Genomic DNA, 18,408 nt, shown 5'->3' with positions numbered 1-18,408 from the left:
AATCTTATAAAAAGAGGCAACAAAAAACGACATGGCCCTCCTGAAGAATATCCTTGCTGCCGAGAAGATGGTTCCCCTCGCGGCTCGAAGCAACCGAGTCGGCGAGCGAGGCAGAGGGATAAGAAAAGGTGGAGGAGAGAACCCACAGACTGGAACAATTCAGAAATGTTCCGAGAACTGCCTCAAGGATTTTAAATCCCACAAATCACTCATAGACCCAGACGGGGGGTGCAAAAAATAAAAATTTCACATTAAGACACAAAGGAATTGAAAATAAAAATCCACCAGGACCACACCCTTCTTGGCAGGTTATGGGAATTTTAGCTGTAATATATATATACAAATCAGCCAAGTAGATGCTTATGCGAACAAGCATCAACCTTTCAAATGGTCTTTGATACAGATAGAAGACTCGATAGTTATAAACTCAACAATTACAACTGCAGCCCCAAGCTTCCAAACACATTTGAGCTCAATTATTCGAGCAGGGACTGATAACACATACAAAAGACAAGTACAATCTAAGGCCTTTTATATGTGCCCAAGCTCAAATCCAGGACGGGGTTATTGCAATTGGCCTGGACATTACTATTGTGCATATTGGGGATGCGAAACTATTGCCTCTGATTGGGAACCGGGGGCAGGCCAAGACAGATACCTTAGAGTCAGGTGAGGACCACCTGGATGTCAAATACCCAAACATGGATATGATGGCACAGTGCAAGGGGGAAATTGAAATACCTGTTGGATGATTTACCTTAACATAACCAATCCATAGGATCCAGGGTGGAATATTGGGAAAATCTGGTGAATTTGGTTTTGGGAACCTGGCACAGACCGAGGAGGATTAATACTAATAAAGAAAGAAATAGCCCCAAAAGACCTAGTGGGTGTCAGTCCTAACCCAGTGGTAAAAGATTCCCCAAAATTATATACCATCCAGAGGAATATGTATATCAAGCCCAAAATACCCTAGAACATAATTTACAAAAAAGAGAACCCTTTACAGCCCTTACTGTGGCCACACTTATGTTGGTAGGCACTGCGGGAGCTGGTACAGGAATAGCTTCCCTAGTGAGACAAACAACAGAGTTTAATACATTAAGGATAGCAGTAGATGAAGATTTAGCTAGAATAGAAGAATCAATCACAGCCTTAGAAAAATCTGTTCAATCTTTATCTGAGGTAGTATTACAAAACCGAAGGGGGCTAGATCTAATCTTCCTTCAGCAAGGAGGATTGTGCGCAGCACTTAAAGAAGAATGTTGCATTTATGCAGATCACACCGGGATTGTTAGAGATACAATGGCTAAACTGAGAGAAAGGCTAGAGCAAAGAAAGCCAGAAAGAGAAGCTCAACAGTCCTGGTATGAAACTTGGTTCAACAGTTCTCCCTGGCTTACTACTCTGCTATCTACAACTGCAGGTCCTTTGTTATTTCTGGTGTTCGGATTAACTTTCGGACCCTGCATCTTTAATAAGGTCATAGAAATTGTAAAAGGGCGATTAGAAGCTGCTCACCTGATGTTGATTAAAGCTAAATACGAGTACATCTTAAATGATGAGGAGGTGGAAAAAGAGCTTGCATTGAGCTATCAGGAATTAAAAAGATTTAATGAACAAATTATGAAAGAAGAAAAGGAGGGATTGTAATAAAAACAACATAAAAATTGTTCATTAAAATAGAAGGACTACCAAGAGTTCAATAAAATAACAAAGAATAGAACCAGATCTGAGAGGGCACAAGTCATGCACCCATAGTCCACAAGAATGTCTTGATTAGTTTGAGCTGAGTTAATTAACCATACTTAAGTATCCATTGTTCAACGTGTAAAAAGGATCTACTGATAAGGCAGAGGTTCTGCCGGGAAGAGAAGTCTTCTTCATTCCAACGACCACCGGAGAGCAAAGTACGACCCCTATCAACAGGCAGTGCCAGCGCAGACACGATTGCAAAAGGGACACGTACACCAGAAACAAGGGGTATAAAACCCAAAGGACTGAGAGAGGAAAGTACACGCCGTTGGTGGAGTGCTAACTCCCGGCCACCCAGCGCTGCTTTTGCTTGTTACCGCTTGCTTAATAAATTCCCCTTGTTGATGTTCAATTGGCTCTGAGTCAGTGTGTGTGACAAACACTTATAACAAGACCTATCATTAACCTATCATCCTTCCTTTTTGCCCTGCAATTACCTCCAAATGCCAGGTTGCACAACAGCAACTTGCTGTTATTACCAACATGGAATCAGAGAACTAAACCCACAGGAAGGAGAAATTTTGGGAGAAAATCTGCTACCTCCAATTTCAGACCATCCATCAGCCTACCCAGAAACACCACTACAAAAGAACACTACAAGACCCAAACAGGAGTGAACCTTTGACCATTTGTTAGAGTACAAGCCCCTAAACACACAAAGGCAAATTACTCTGAGCCCAGAGGCAGGGATGTCATCCTGACTACACAGATCTGCATGCAGCACAGTTGCAGTTGCTATTGTTACACAATTACGTTTGTGTTAACTTGTGCCAAACACTGGCTATTCGGCAATTTAAGGAGGCAAGCTTTCCAAGTCAAGCACTGACAGAAATTCCACTTCTGATCTTATTTAAATTTCCTTAATGGCATTTTACAAAGCTTTTCAGCATCTTTCTTCTCTTGATATACTTAACAAGCTAATTCCCAAGATTATTCCACTACTAAAAATCAGAAGCCCAAAGAACATGTCAAAGTACATGTCAAACTGGTTGAGACCATAAAAAGCAAAGGTGAAAATGCACTCAAGTAATTACTTTACAGGTCAGTAAGTCCATTTGCCTTTCTTAAATACCTATTTCAGTCCTCACCATAAACTAATAAGCAATTGAACAGTACTATCAAGAGTTTAAGCCAGAAATAAGAGATGGTAAGTTTTTGCAGACTATTCATAATTCCAGAATTATTGCATACAGTCACAGTGATCTCTTGTGCATATTACATGAGTGTCAGACTTGTCTTTTCCCGGAAAAGCCCAAAACAAAGGGGAAAATCCCTGGCAACATCCTTTTTGACAGACAGACAAGGAATTGTTCCCAGAAGGAGGAAAGTTTCAGGATCAACAGTAAAAGTAGGCAAAAAGTACCAGGATGAGGAAGAAACAAATGCAAATAAATTTACATTTTTATCTGTAGATCTGTTTTCTGTGGCATCATTATAGCCAAGTATGTGACAAGCCCACAGCAGACTGTAATCCATAATTTGAAGCAATTCACTGAGACTTTGCACAAAGACCACTTTATTGATGTCAGGCAAATAATCTTTAGGCCAGTAAAGGCCTAAAGTAAATAAGGCCAGTAAACTAAATGGCAGAAAAATTATTGCAAATCATAACCCAGATGCCATTTTTGGATGCCACTGTTCTAAAACATACATTTAACTTGTTCATATAGAAGTGTGTGTGCCTGTACATGCAAAATACAGCCCTCCTAGTCCACCCCTTGATCATGCAAGAAAATCAGCGGTTGCCTTATGTCAGACTCTTGTCTGTCAAGAATCAGGGTGTTAAATACAGTTCTAGAATCTAGAACTTAAAGCATAGTAGTTGAAAATTATCTGATCTTTATCACTTCATTTTATTTTCCTCTGGCAGCATTCTTCAACTTCATTTTCTTTATTCTAGATGAAATACTGTTTACAGTGAAATCTTTGTTTCATATGTTAGTTCTGCCTGCCTTCTTGAAAAGCCTCTATCCTTGTTGAGACTAACCTATATTAAACATGCATCAGGTTTTAGCACAATTCATCCCCAACACACTTGTCTCCAAACTATTGTGGCATATTTAAGAATGACAAGATTTCAAGGTAGAAAGACACAGAAGAATCACAGAATTGTTTGGGTTGTAAGGGACCTTTAAAGATAATCTAGTTTCAATGCCCCTGACATGTGTTGGGACAATTCTCACTACACCAGGTTGATCAGGACTCCATCCAACCTGGTCTTGAACACTTCCATGCTCAGGACATCCACAGCTTCTATGGGCAACATATTCCAATGCCTCACCACTATCTGACTAAAGAATTGCTTCTTAGAATCTAATCTAAACCTCTCCTCTTTCATTTTAAAACCATTTTCCCTTGTCTATCACTATCTGCCTACATAAAAAGGTATCTCTCCCTCTTTTTTATAAGAACCCTTTAAGTACTGGAAGGCTGCAATGAGGTTTCCCTGGAGCCTTCACTTCTGGCTGAACCCAACTCTCTCAAACCATTTACATAGGCAAGGTGCCCCAGTCCTCTGAACATCATCAAGATGTCATGCTTCTGCATATTTCAAATCAGTGTATGACCAGAAAGAACTGGGTGGTTTATGTCATGCTGTTCCTACAGCATGGCAAAACATATCTAACTAATGTGTTCAACATTTTTGCCATGCTCTGTAACAGTATTGGAAAAAAAACAAAAAAAACCCATGGAAGCATGATTATTTTTCCATGAACAGCAGCTGAGCTAACTCTTGTCCTAATTTGCAAACTGACAAGTTCCTCTGTGGAATACATTGCCAAGATAATTTACCAATATGTCAAAAGTGATACAGGATCTAGTCATGTACTACCTTTTGTTTGTGTAGTTTCCAAACCATTACTCCTCCACTAGGATATTTTTCCACATTAATGTTTCAATTTGCAAGTTTCAGCAGTAACACAACTTCTAGTTGCACTACACAATTCAGCTACCAGCCACCTGAGAATGTGTATGGCAAGCATCGGCCTTGACTAATTTTTTTAAAGCACAAGTTTCCTACAACATTGACTCTCTTCCACAATTCAGAGGCTTGCTTTTAACCATGGTAATAAAAACTAAGTTTTAATTTGTCATGGCTTAAGGTAAAGCAGACTTTAAAAACTAAGATTGAGTGACACAGTACTGCTGTCCTCTCCGCAAATCAGGAGCTGAGAGACTCCTTTTCACAGCTACAATAAAGCTTTTGAATAGCAGTGCATTTATCATACATTTATTAGCTCTGCAGCTGCATATTTAGCAAGCTAATTATATCCCAGTAAAATGAAAGCAGAGTAATGCATTCAACACCTGTATTTGTCTTGAGACAGCAAACAAGATTGATAATTTTTTGACTCTAGCGAATGTCCTGATTAAATGTGAATTGAGGAGAACCTATCGTAGGCTTGATAACTTTTTAAAGTCTTTTATTTTTAGGTTTGAATGGACACGATTTGGTTTTCTGTTTAGTACCATAAACAGAGAGGCAGACTACTTGATTAGGCTTTTTAACACCTGCTTTGCTTTTCAGCTCTAGAGAATAATGAGACAACTTTAGACACACTGTGGTATCTTTCTTACCATCCTGACTGAAAGCTCCTCCATGTGCTGTATCACAGAGAATTATGTCAGCATGTACTGACTAGAAGTGACACTGGTCTGGATAGATCAGATCCAAAGCTTTGTTGTTATGCTCGAAGGACACCAGGTGGTGGTGTAAGGCTCCTTAGCAGCACATTTGCATTCCTTACATTGTGACATTCGTGTTGTCTTTCTCTCTAGACTCCCTTCCCCTCTTCAAAAGGTGCACTGCTAAAAGCTTTACCTTCCTTGCTTCAGAATGTGCACTGCTAAAAGCTTTGAGACAAAAATAGTAATACTGGGCCTTGGAAAGTCCAGCCAACACGTTTCTGACAGTATTCTCTAGTGGATACCAGCAAGAAGGGGAAGAATAAGCCAAGCATACACAAGCACTTTTTTCTGAGCAGCATCCCTGATGCCAGACAGAAGGTAAGAGTGGTGTAACTCCAATCCACTCCATTTACCAACATAGCCCTAAGAAGTCTTTAATAAGCTTAACCAGACTACCATTTGATGAACACAGTCTGGTAGAAATCTCTACCAGCTTAAAACTAGACATGACACTATTAATATTTAAATTTGACACACTCTGATAAAGTTGTCATGAATTCTCCTGTTAAAGTCTTGTATTTACAAACTATCAAAACATCAAAACATGCACGTAGAACTTTAGGGAAGCACAGTGACATGCTTAATAAGGCCTCACAACACAAGCCATTTACTTTCCCCTTTTTTCATTTGTTTTATGCTAAACACATAATTTGCTAGCTTTCTGTCTTGTTCAGTTATATAGTTCAGAAACAAAGACTATTCCTATTTCTAACACAATATTACTATACAACATACCAAAGCACCACATTAGACTGCAAAGCCTCTGGGTAGAGTGTTTGAAGAGTTTAACTGTAAAGGCATAAGGACATCATAATTCAGGGCATTCACAAAGCTCTTTGGATAACTGAGAATGACCCATAACACAGCAGTTACAGAAAAACCCACTAATAAAGAGCTTTGAGAGCAAAAAATCAAGTCACGTATATATTAACTGCAACAAAGCATTAAAAGCAAACAAATTCAATCTGTGAAATAATTTTATTAGTTCAAGAAATGAATACTTGATATAAATTAAATAATTGGGCAAAAGATAAATATTAGCACCTGACAGATTTTCCTACTATAAAGAAAAGTTTTTTACTTAGATATTAGTGTCAATTTTTGTACAAGACTTACGACTACTTTAAGGAATGCTGAATATTTTTACTGTGATACACCCCACATATTTGCAGGTGCAGAGCACCTTTTCATGGCCTGTTACAACTACCTGGCACAGCAGTGTCATTAGGATTTGTGCTGAAGTTCACTTTCACTTGGCACTTCCAGTGCAATACACAGATTCCCTGGAATAGGAACTGACAAAGGAGAAAAACTGCTGCTGTTTGCAACTCTGCCTACAAGGGCCAGCAGGCCAAGAGATGCTATCCTCATGAGAGTGCCTGGCAAAAATGACAGATTTCTATATTAACCCTGTAGGTCATAAATTCAGTGCAAACTCTGAAATAGCATTTAAACCAAAGCAATTGTTAGTAGTTCAAATAATTTTTAACAATTCACCTATTTTCTGCACTCTCTTCATGCTGCATTTCTTTGAATACATCAGATCTACACTTGCCAACTATTATAAACTATAAAGCCTTCTTGTCACAACTAGCTTCAAGCTGAAAATAAAATTAAAATCTCATCCAATAAAACTCTGATAACAGCAGGCCCACTGTTTTTATGACTAGAATTAAAAGCTTTATTCATATTCCAAAGCAGTCAGAGACAAGACGGAGTGAGCACCATTCTGACAGGCTCTGCACTAACACAACAGGAGAGAAGCCTCTGAACTAAAAGACTGACAAGTCTAAATCATTAGGAAAATGCTTTTAGAAGTCTGGGGCACAGAATCCCACAGCCTGAAGGAATATTGGATAGTGCAGAGGAAAACAAGGGAGGAGAAAAGTCAAGTGAACCCACTCTTACACAGAAAGTAAGTGTGCTGGTTTTACCCTGGGGGGAGGGCACACTAGGAAGTTTTTATCCATGAGAACTTCCTCTGTGGATTGATGGGACCAATTGGAGGCTGGTTTAGTTGTTGACAGCCTGAAGAAAACAATTGGAAAAGTCGGTTCGCTCCGTGAATCACATTTGAAGCAAGTAAACCCGGGGCAAGCTCTCTTGCATTTCCGGCCTTCAACGGAGTGCACTGACCTGGTCCGAGCCCGCTTCCAATGCGGCCCAGGCAGGAGCGGGCTCCGGAGGCTGCTGGGCCCCGCCTTTAACCAGGGGCCCCAGCGGCCAAAAGAAGCCGAGCCCATCGCTGAGATCCGAGCCCTTTTCCCGGTGTGTCCGTGGCTCGGGGGGCCCTGCCCTGCCCTGCCCCGGCTCGGAGCAGCCCTGGGGTGGCCGAGCCCGCCCGGCCGCCCTCACGGGCTGGGGGGAGGCAGCCGGGCCCGGTTCGGGAGAGCCCCCGGGGCTTTGTGTGCTGGGCAGGGCAGAGGGAGAACCCCCGGCCTGCGGCTGGAGCTGGGGGCGGGCAGCGCCGGGGGAAAGCCATGGACACACGGCCTTGGCACCCATTTCTACTCTGCGTGCACTTTGCAGTTTCCATCCGGCCCCCCCAGCACGGCCTGGGCACCCTGAGATCCTGACACAGCTCCGGCATGGCCTGGCACAGCCCCTGCAACTTCTGGGTGAGATTTTAACTTTTTTTTCCCAATGCTCAGATAAGACTTACAGACTTTCATCTTTCCTTGGATGAGAAGGAGAACAGAAAGAATACACTAAACTCAATGAAGTAAAAGCTAAGTTTCTAAATGGAAAGAAGAATGAGACGCCATGGAGGTTGGCTGAAATATCTTCTTGTAAGTTGTAGGGGTGGACTGCACTTCAGGAAAAAATTCCTTTAAGCCATTAAAAAAAGACAGTGGGGGGTGGAGCAAGGTATAAAGTGTTTGAAGAATCCCTTGCCCTGATGAAAAGAGGGGGATCTATGTTCCTGGGAATAATGTATGAACAGAGAGAGAAGTGAGCTAAAGAGAACTTTTACCTTTGAGTAGCTCATCCTCAAAAGTAATACCCCATGACTTTTTAACATGGCCCACAGCTCAGTTCTGAAAAGACTGTGAAGTGGGAGGAAATTCATGATAGCAGATCCTGGGCAACTGTTAATCATGAAAAAGTGGAGTCAAGAGAGAACTGGTTATTTCCTCTCTTGGTAAAAGATCTTTATAGCTAAACAAGAAGAAACTCCTCTCCCTAAAGGAAGCTGAAAAAGATTATTTAAGTAAGGAATTGACTGAAGTGTCCCTGTATGTTGTTAAGCTGTAACAAAGGGGGAAAGAAGAACTGGTCTGAAAAATCTGTTCTGAATTATTATTATTATTATTATTATTATTATTATTGTTGTTAATAAAGTTTTTCTTTATTCCCTTTTAAGTTTTAGGCCTGCTTTACTTTTACTCCTAATTCTATTTGACAACAAAAGGTAAATATATTACAATTAGCAAACCCAAACAATTATATTTTTGGTGTGTTGGCCGGGAAACAAACAAACTAAACCATGACAGTAAGCATTAAGCAGAACCCACCTGGAAGACAGTTTTCAGTGAAAATATTTCAGTGACCACTGATTTAAAGCAAACATAAGATACAAAATCCATGGGTTTTTGAAGAAATATTGTGCTGAAACTCCCTTAAAAGCAAAGCAGAAATTCATCCTACTTCATAAACAAGTACCATCTTCACAATATTTTTAATGTGTTCGAGACTTCCTCTACCATATGACTCTACATGTTAAAATGTAACTACAACTTTCCTCATGTGATTAATCAAGCATTTATTTTCAATCTCTGGAAGGATTTCAAACTGAAATGTGGGGTCTAGACTCAGACTGAAAAAAAAAAACATTTAACAGATAACTGGAAAAATAATTGGTATATTAACTAGGCAGGCTGAGTCTAACTCTAGTCATTGAAATTATGAAAATGCTGAAATAGATACTTGCCCTTATCCCTCCACTGTGCGAAAAAAGTAACAATCAAGTTGAAGTCCATTTAAAAAGCACTAAAGATGAATAATGGGGGCGAAAGAAAAAACGCAAGGACAAGAAAGCAAACATGTATGTGAGCATGAACACACATGCATGCTCTGACTGCCATATATCAGTCATAATCTGCCTGAAAAGCCACAATGGCTTACCTCCACATTTTAGTGAAACTGTGCATCAGGCTCACACAGCAAGGCAGAGCTGGAGGTTTGAGTCCATCCATTTGAAGGAGGAGGCCAGGAACACCATATAGAATCAGGTATTTCACATAAAAGAAAAGTACTTGAGCTAGAGCCAGGCCACCTAAAATAAAAAAAAAAAAAAAACAACAAAACATACCTTAAACAAGTCCTGAAACATTTTCAAAAACCTGTTAATAATTACTACCTCCAAACAGCAATTATTCCATGAACCAAGGCAAGTACTGTTGCTTGACGGGATATACAATATTTGTTGCTTTGCAAGAGACACAGCACACAAAAGCCCATACATTTATGACATTAGGCACACATACAAAATGCTGGTACCATCATTCCAGTATGAAGGCACAGATAAGCACCTGTAGTTCCCCTCTCAAAAATCTCTGGACTGTGGCTGTTGACTGCTATGAAAAAAAAGACAACTGACTTATGTTGAGCTAAAAATCAGAATATACCAATATAAGCAATGAACACTTACCACAGGGACAGTAAATTTATCTTCTTAAAAAAAAAATCCCCAACCAACCACTCTACACTTGTTGATCCAGAACAGCCATAAACAATGGTTGTTATAACTGTACATTATCCTGACATCCCCACAAACCTTCCATGCCCTGTCAGATCAAGTACCCAGAAAACACCCCCTATAAGATCCCCTTCTGCTGCACCCGGGGCACAGAAAACTGGAACTCCACTTGGTATAATGCTTAAAGCATATTTCAGTTTTTAAGCACAGACAAAGGTCTCCTTAAGTCCTGTAGCTGCCTTATTTTCAAAGGAGAAATTTTTTCAGTGTGCTTGCTCACAGCCTCAGGTTATGACACAAACTCCAGCACCTTACACAGATCTGAGATGAAAATACATATTCTAATTACTATTATTCAAATATATATGCAAGTGACAAACTTAGAATGCATTGTAAAGGAAGATGATTCCTACTAATATTCTAAATGTTTTCTGTTGAACAAAGTGGTATCAACCAATAAGTAAAGATACAGTAAAAAGCAGAGGCCAACACCTTTACAGAAGCTGGTGAGGTCACTCCAGAAGAATCCAATGACTTTGGTGAACTTCTCTTGACAGTTGACACACAGAAAATCTCACCACCAAAGAAGGGAAACTAAAATTATACTTCAATAGAAAAAAAAGTAAAAATGCAATTGCTATACCTCCTTCTATAGCAGTGCTCTACTTCTGCTCAGTCATATTATGTAACTTGACTGAAGGACTTTAGACATTCAACACAATTTTAAAGCCTTCCAGCAGACTGTCCGTGGAGACAAAGTTTTTAATGTGACTGCAGAACAACTCCATGAACATTTAAGTAACCTGTCTAATTTCTGAGGGGGGGGGGGACACATCCCTATTGCATTCTGCTGACTAATAAGTATACTATGGATGACAATAAAAAGCTAAGCATTAAAAATTCACCTATATATTCACTGTATAACAACCTAGAGTGACATTCTGGCACCAATAATGTAAAATGCAAAATTCCTGCTGGCCTACACATGGCTAGTATTTTACTACAACAACCCAACATTTTTAGTTTTCATATCATAATCCATACACATGATAAGAAACAGTTGTGCCAGACAAGATAAAAATTTATATTAGAACAAAATACTGAGACATGAAGCTTATGTTATTTTACTTCAGGGAAGCAGGCATCAAGTATTCAATAACATTTTTCCCCAGAGGAAAACAAACAATCAGAAGCACAATTTGGATACTAGCCAATTAGCTCTACATTAGATACTGCTAAATTATCTGTACAGCCAAATTTCTGCTTTAATTCCCTTCTCATTCAGTGTTTCATTGGAGAGCTGAACACTGACACCCACACAAACCAATTATGAAGATCACAGCTGTCTGTGCAGTAGTAAAATTCTAAATCCTTTGGCTGTGCTTGATGGAAAGGTATTTAGAAACAGGCTTCCACCCTGAGACCCAAAAAATCAATACATTCAATTTTTAATATCATGATGAAAGACTGCGATCACGGATACAAAGCCATAATATGCAAGTTGTGGAAAAAAGGCATTTTCACCATCTCCAATAACACACATCAAGGTTGTCATTACTGTAACCTACAGGCAGCTCAATAGCACTGGTATCTTAAACACAGACATCACATCACAGGCATACCTGGCACACAGGAGAGCTACTCTGTGAGTGGCAATTCTAAGACTCACAAAAACAGCAACACAAAGGTCCCTATCAAAATACACAGATTGAGTTCTCAGTGGTCTTAAACTCATGCCAGCAGCAGGAGAGCTCTGGCCACACAGAGTAAACTAAGGGCAAGATTCACAGCCACACAATAGCTGGGCTGCACTGGCAACAGGCACAGGCTTTAAAGCTTCTTGGACACCTGAGACATTCCAGCTGCTTTGCATTTGCTCCATTCTAGCACAAAGCAGCCAGAAGCACACTGCTTCACCTGATTTAGAAGCATGAAATTAACAAACAAATTCATTAATAATATCAAGTAATTTCCTCTCTAATGTTTGATATAATAATTCCTCCATGCACGTGAGCATTTTTTTAAATTGGAAACAAGCCGTATCAAATGTATGTTATAACACATCTAAGAGGAAAAGGTACTGCAAAGATTCTATCTTTACTCCAGAATAATTAATTCAAAGGATTCAAAGTTGAGATTATTTTTTTAAAACAGAATGTGTTAAGAGATAAAGTATCAAGTTAAAGTACTCAATCTTAATCCCATGCATTTCAACAGTCAAGCTGTTTGAAGTCCCAGACTAAAGCAATTTACTTTTATAGAAGCTGGTATTTTCAATTTATCATCTACCGATCCTTAAAAAAATTCTAAGCTTTCCTGTGCTTTAAAAATGTAGTTATAGACCTTCCAATATTTTCCTTTCATTTTACTGCAATTTCCTAAGTTTCATAGAGCTTTGAAACAAAGATCATGATAAATTAGAATATTCACACAAATTAATTTTAGTCAACATGTTCTCAACATTCTGACTGGTATTTTTTGACAGAAGTTAACAAATAGAATATTTTCATAGGCAAGCAACAAAATGGTTGCATCCAGGTGTTACAAATCACACTTGGCATTTTCTGTCCTTAAGCCAACACCAAAAGCCATGGTCAACTGTAACTTAGAAGGCAATTTTATTATGAGCACAACATCACAACTTTACCCTTTTTGAAGTTACATTGACCCTACGACATTAGTGATTGTAGATGTTTGTTTCTGTCAAGTACCACAACAGGTTCCACTAGAAAACAGAGATAAATATGCAGTCACATTTCAAAAGGATTACTGACACATGGCAGAAGTCTAATATGAAGCAGACATTTAAAACAGTTCAGAATTTGGGGCCATATCATCAAGTTCAAAATATCCCAGCCTTTCAGCAGCACAGGATAAGAAAGAAACATCCATCTGTGGATGGAGTACTGGCAGGAACTTGTCCTGGAGACTAAGTGCTTATTTTTAGAGAAAGCTGAATGGACATAAAGGTTCCAAAGAGAAATTACTTAAACAAGACTAAACAGTGCTGTCAAGGGACTCTCAGACAAGGCATAGACAGGTCTTCCAAGTTAAAGTAACCCAGAGAGCTTTTCAAGCACACACATGCCTTAAAGACATCTACCATGAATACCCCAAGGACTTTGAGACATTTGGTTTAGTGGAAGGAACACCCAGAGCAAAGGGGTTCGAATTAGATGAACTTTAAGGCCTCTTCCAACCCAAACCTTATATGAAAACATATACTGTAAGCATTATGCTCAATAGTAAATACTTGCAGGAAAAGACTCTCTAAATAAACTAAGAGTTATTACATTGCACTGTTTTTTACTGGGACAGAGTTAATTTTCTTCACAGAGGTCAGTGTGGGGCTGTGTTTTGGATTTGTGCTGAAAACAGTCTTGATGAAAGCACAGATATTTTCATTACTACAGGGTTTAGACAGTCAAGGTCTTTTCTGCTCCTCACCCCCCACCAGTGAGAAGGCTGAGGGTGCACAAGGAGCCTGAAGGAAACACAGCTGGGGTCAGGACAGCTGACCCCAACTGACCCAAGGGGTATCCCATACCACGTGCTCATGCTTAGCATAAAAAGCTGGGGGAATGAGAAAGGGGGAATGTTCAGAGTGATGGTATTTGTCTTACTAAGTAACCATTATTCATGAAGGAGCCCAGCTTTACTGGAGCAGACCCAACACCTGCCTGCCCAGAGAAGTGGGGCATTAATTCCCTGTTTTGCTTTGCTTGCATGTGCAGCTTTTTCTTCACCTATTACACTGCCTTTATCTCAACCCATAAATTCTCAGTTTTATTCTTTCAATTCTCTTCCCACCTCTCCAAGAAACAAAAACAGTGGGAAGCTGTGTGGTGTTCACTTTGTAGCTGGGATTAAGCCACAACACACATGAGTAAAAAGTAGTCATAGAAGTGGGTTAATTGCCAATATGATCTTGAAGTTTAGCCTACAGAAAAGATTAGAAAAATAACATACAGGAACATTTCTTTCTACAGGGAACAACTCAATATTTTAGAAAAAAATATATAAATCTAAGTTTTCTGATTTGTGCTTGTATTTCCAATTTTCAAAACAGACCTCAAGACACTAAGTATTTCATCAATTTCTCCTTACCACTCTTTTTCAGGATGGAAAACAATCTCAGACTCCTCTTAGTATTTCACTACTACTTAGATAAACAGATACCCTGATTTCAACAGCAAAACACTGCATGCTTCTGAAAATTAACCCAGAAAACTATTTCCTATCTGTGGGTTTATCAGAAAAAACTGAAAACACATCAAAACCAGCACTATACATCCAATTTACACAGACCACTCTGTAGGTCTCACTGTCAAAGAACATATATAACTTTTCTTCTTCTAACAAAACATGGGATCAAGCAACTCCAGATTAAACCACAAGGCTCCACCTTTGAACAGATCATATTCTAGACTGACTTACATGCCACTCATATGAAAATACCCTTTTGAAGTAGTAGAGCCTAGTTAATAATTAAAACAGTGATAGCTAATTGGCACTACCTTGTAAATGCTTCACTAGAACAGAAAACCTCATATGGTTAGGACCGATACATTAACTCAAAGAATTCACAACATTCTATCATGTGTGTACATCTCAGATGTATATCTATACATCACACACCTCTGACAAAGCACAGATTCCTAGTAAAATATATTTTCACATTTTATAGGATCTATTAAGATCCAGATTAATCCAGTGCAACAATTCCATTCAACAACATATTCTCATACACACTTCGGTCTTTCATCATTCTCTGTACCTTGCCAGATGGACGTGAAGCTCTGCTCAGATGAGCAGAGATAAGTAGATGGTGCTGAATCACCAGGATAAATATGAATCCTCATCAGGAAAATACAGGCAGTGCTTCTTCCAACATCTGCATTTTCAGTATCAGACTTAACACACAAATGACCTAGCAACACACATTTCAGTTTCTCTACAATAGAATGTACCTCAGCAGAGTGAATTTTACCACTGATAGTCTACATTGTCATAGCAAAGAAAAAAAATCACTTGTTTCAATTTCAGCTCTTTCAACCAATGCTATTAAGCTCCCCACTACCACTTGTCAATGAATTTGTCATTCAGCTGCAGAAGCTTGAAGAACAGACATTGAAAAGGATCACCAATCTACCTGTCTTCTACTCATTTCCTTTCTCTTGCTTCATTACATACCCTATCCAAAACTACTCTGTAGAACAGATGAAACCCTGATCTGGCACAGTGTAGCTATTTTTCCAGTATGCTACAATTCATCAAGATACTAGAATTCATAGTGGTTTTTATCCTTGATGCCTGCAAATCTACATTTCTACAGTATAAAATGTAAAGGCAGAAAATTATTCCAAATTAATGTTAAAACTGAGAAGAATGGACTACCATGGCTTCCATTAACATGGAATATGGGTCTTCCTGCTGTGTCATTAATTCTGAAAGCACCCAGTTCTTTCAGCCAATCTGACTGATGCTACCAGAATGAGATGCAGCATTAAGACAAAACCATGGAATTGCTATAAACACTGCATTTGATAGTCATCATTTAAAAAGCACAAATGCTCTGATATTGCTCAGTATGTCAAGAGCTAACTATCCACAGACACAAACATTTGTGAACGGACACACAATGATTTGTGAATTCTGGAAAATGCTCACATTCTCCAAACAATGGCTCCCTGGGACCAATAAATAACAGTCCTGCAATTCACAGCTGATATCTTTAAATTAATTCTGTGTTCAGACATTAACATCCCTTCCACAAACTGAAGAGCCGTACATATATAGCAAACAGGCATAGAGTTGGATACAGCCCCACCGTATTTCTCATTCTGCTCTGGATGTGGGACCTAATATTTGGTTACTGAAAAGTTATATTGCACCACTTGGTACATTGCTGCTTCTAGAATTCCATCCACACAAGAGAAAATACTTCCCTTACTGCTGGGTAACAGTCTCATTTTTTCTAATTTTTTACCTGTGTGCCCTTAGCAATGTTGGTTTAGGTCACTTTAGCATTTCTGCTTTACATGGCCAGAAATGGCAGTGTTATACAGTGGCATTTTTTAACAAGTATTGTAACTCAGGGTTTAGTTTTGGAGTATATTTTTATTTCTTTGTTGTCTCACCTTACAGGAACACCACACAGTGATACAGAACACACTGTAGCTTCACCGCCATGAGTAGATTGACATTGCCTTTAGGTGCTATGAGCAAAATCTCACAGGAGTGCTGTCTTGCCTGCACTGCACTTGCCTGCACATTTACTGCCCCTTGCTCAAAGTTACCCCAGAATAAAAAAATGCAGTAGCAGATATAAGCTCCCTAATTCGAGGTAACCGCAGAACAGCCTCACAGCCTTTCCCTTCAGTTTACCAGGCTACCAGGGCAGCCAGGAATCACAATGTAAGTACATGCTACACACTATTTTGAAGCTGCTGTTGTCAAACAGGAAACCCAAAATGAACTAACCCCATCAGGGCAGAAAGGCTTACATACCATGGGTAATCCTCCTGAGTCAACAGCAAGCTGCTTCCTTGGTCTTAAGGCTCAGTTATCTGATGAAATTAGTTCTAATAACACAGCATGCAAAGCAAGAGAGGGGAGTGTTTGACTCAGTATAAGAACTGGTGTAGAAGCATGGTAAGATCCATAAGGGTCCAGTAAGATTTAATAATGAATTATTATCAGTTATTATTACTATTACCATACTCCTATATTGGTAACTCCCTAAAACAAGTCACAGCAGTGGCCTATCACTGATTTGAGTCTTAGGTAACCTATATAATTATTGTGATAAAACCTGTGCAGAAAACAGTGACCGACTTGTAGCTCAAAATCTCATTTATACTGTATTTTAAACACCTGCCTACATTATTACAAAAACAAAGCTCAGTGAGAATAGGGTTACAGTTTGAGTACACCTCTCCTACAGGCAGGTTCTCCACAAGCAGCTTGTTAAAATACAATAGTTAAAAATGCAATAATAATTTGAAATCAGGCATATTTACAGTCCAAATTTGCTCTAACAATGCTTTCATCTCCTGTTGTTTTGAGGCATTTTAACCTTTTCTAACCCTCTGTTCAAAATGCATTTTAATTTTAGGATAACACACTTTATTTCATCAAATAAATACACAGACAACTTAGCTGCTGTCCATAAAGTAACTCTCTCCCCACCCTATAAAATCAACACTGGTAGTATTGAAGGGAGGGAGGAATCCACCAGTAGCAACACAGCTGGAACATTTCATCCCTAATTCTGGAGCCTTCCCTCCATTATCAAGCAGCCAGCTTTTTGTAACACAGAGAAGCACTAGGAGCTAACAGATTTAACTCATCAATGAATTGACATTTAGAATAGAAAATGGAAATTCAGAATCCCCTTTCTAAAGTGACAGTGACTGAGTGAGGAGTAGAACAAGCAACAAACCACTGAGGCAAACCTCTCCCTCTCCTTGTCTCCATCTGCCCTTGCCCTTTTTTAGATATAAAAATTCTATACTAAAACATGTTTCAAGTGTGTATGTATGCACACACAGGTACACAGAGAGTGCACACATTGCCCTCTGCTGACCAGAGTCCAGTGCAGTCCAAGAGTATTCTCCAACACACACAAAGTGGTGACACAGGTGAGCTTCAGCAAGTGCTGGACAGGACTGTATGAGTGTATGCATCGATCCCTGGTGTAGGAGACACCTCCTGCAAGTCAGGAATAGCCAAGGCTTTTAGAGAACCCACTTTTAAGTTTCTGCAGTTTCTTTGCTTTTTTTTGTTTCCCACCTGGTGATACAGCTGAGGAGTACAGGCAGGAACCCTAATCAACCACATATGCCAGCTGCTTACATACCATCACCTAAAGCTTTTGCTGATTTACTCTTTCCTCACAGCTGGGCATTTTAATGAAATATCAGGGAGCTGCAGACAGGGCAGAAGTGGGGGAGGCCAAGCAGGAAAACAGAACTGAGAGGCACTGACTACTGCTTTCAGGTTACCTTATTTGCAAGTCCTTCCCACTACTATTTTCACAAGTTTTGTCCTTTTACTTTTCAATGTGAATGCAAACTAGATACACCAATCACAAGGAGATAAAAATAATTCTCAACATCTCCCCTCCTCCATCCCCAAACTAAATAAATTCCTTTTAAGTGCCCACTTCTATGACTTGAGGAGGTGAATCACTTTAGACCAAAGTTTAGAGACATAGTCTAAGCTGGAAAAAGTACAGAATATTTTTAATTTAGGAAGCAGCT

General features: G+C 39.4%; 1 protein-coding gene across 1 annotated transcript in view; it reads right to left on the bottom strand.

Moving 5' to 3' along the window:
* Window positions 1-18,408, bottom strand: part of HHAT (hedgehog acyltransferase) — a 159,417-nt gene that overhangs the window by 126,909 nt on the left and 14,100 nt on the right. Inside the window, exon 7 of the mRNA XM_062489272.1 lies at window positions 9,571-9,721. Within this exon, the coding sequence (XP_062345256.1) occupies window positions 9,571-9,721 (151 nt within the window). The remainder of the gene's footprint in view (window positions 1-9,570; window positions 9,722-18,408) is intronic.

This window comes from Cinclus cinclus, chromosome 3, assembly GCF_963662255.1.
Source record: "Cinclus cinclus chromosome 3, bCinCin1.1, whole genome shotgun sequence".
Taxonomy (NCBI): domain Eukaryota; kingdom Metazoa; phylum Chordata; class Aves; order Passeriformes; family Cinclidae; genus Cinclus; species Cinclus cinclus.
The sequence above is the reverse complement of the archived record's forward strand: the minus strand, read 5'-3'. Positions and strand labels throughout refer to the sequence as shown.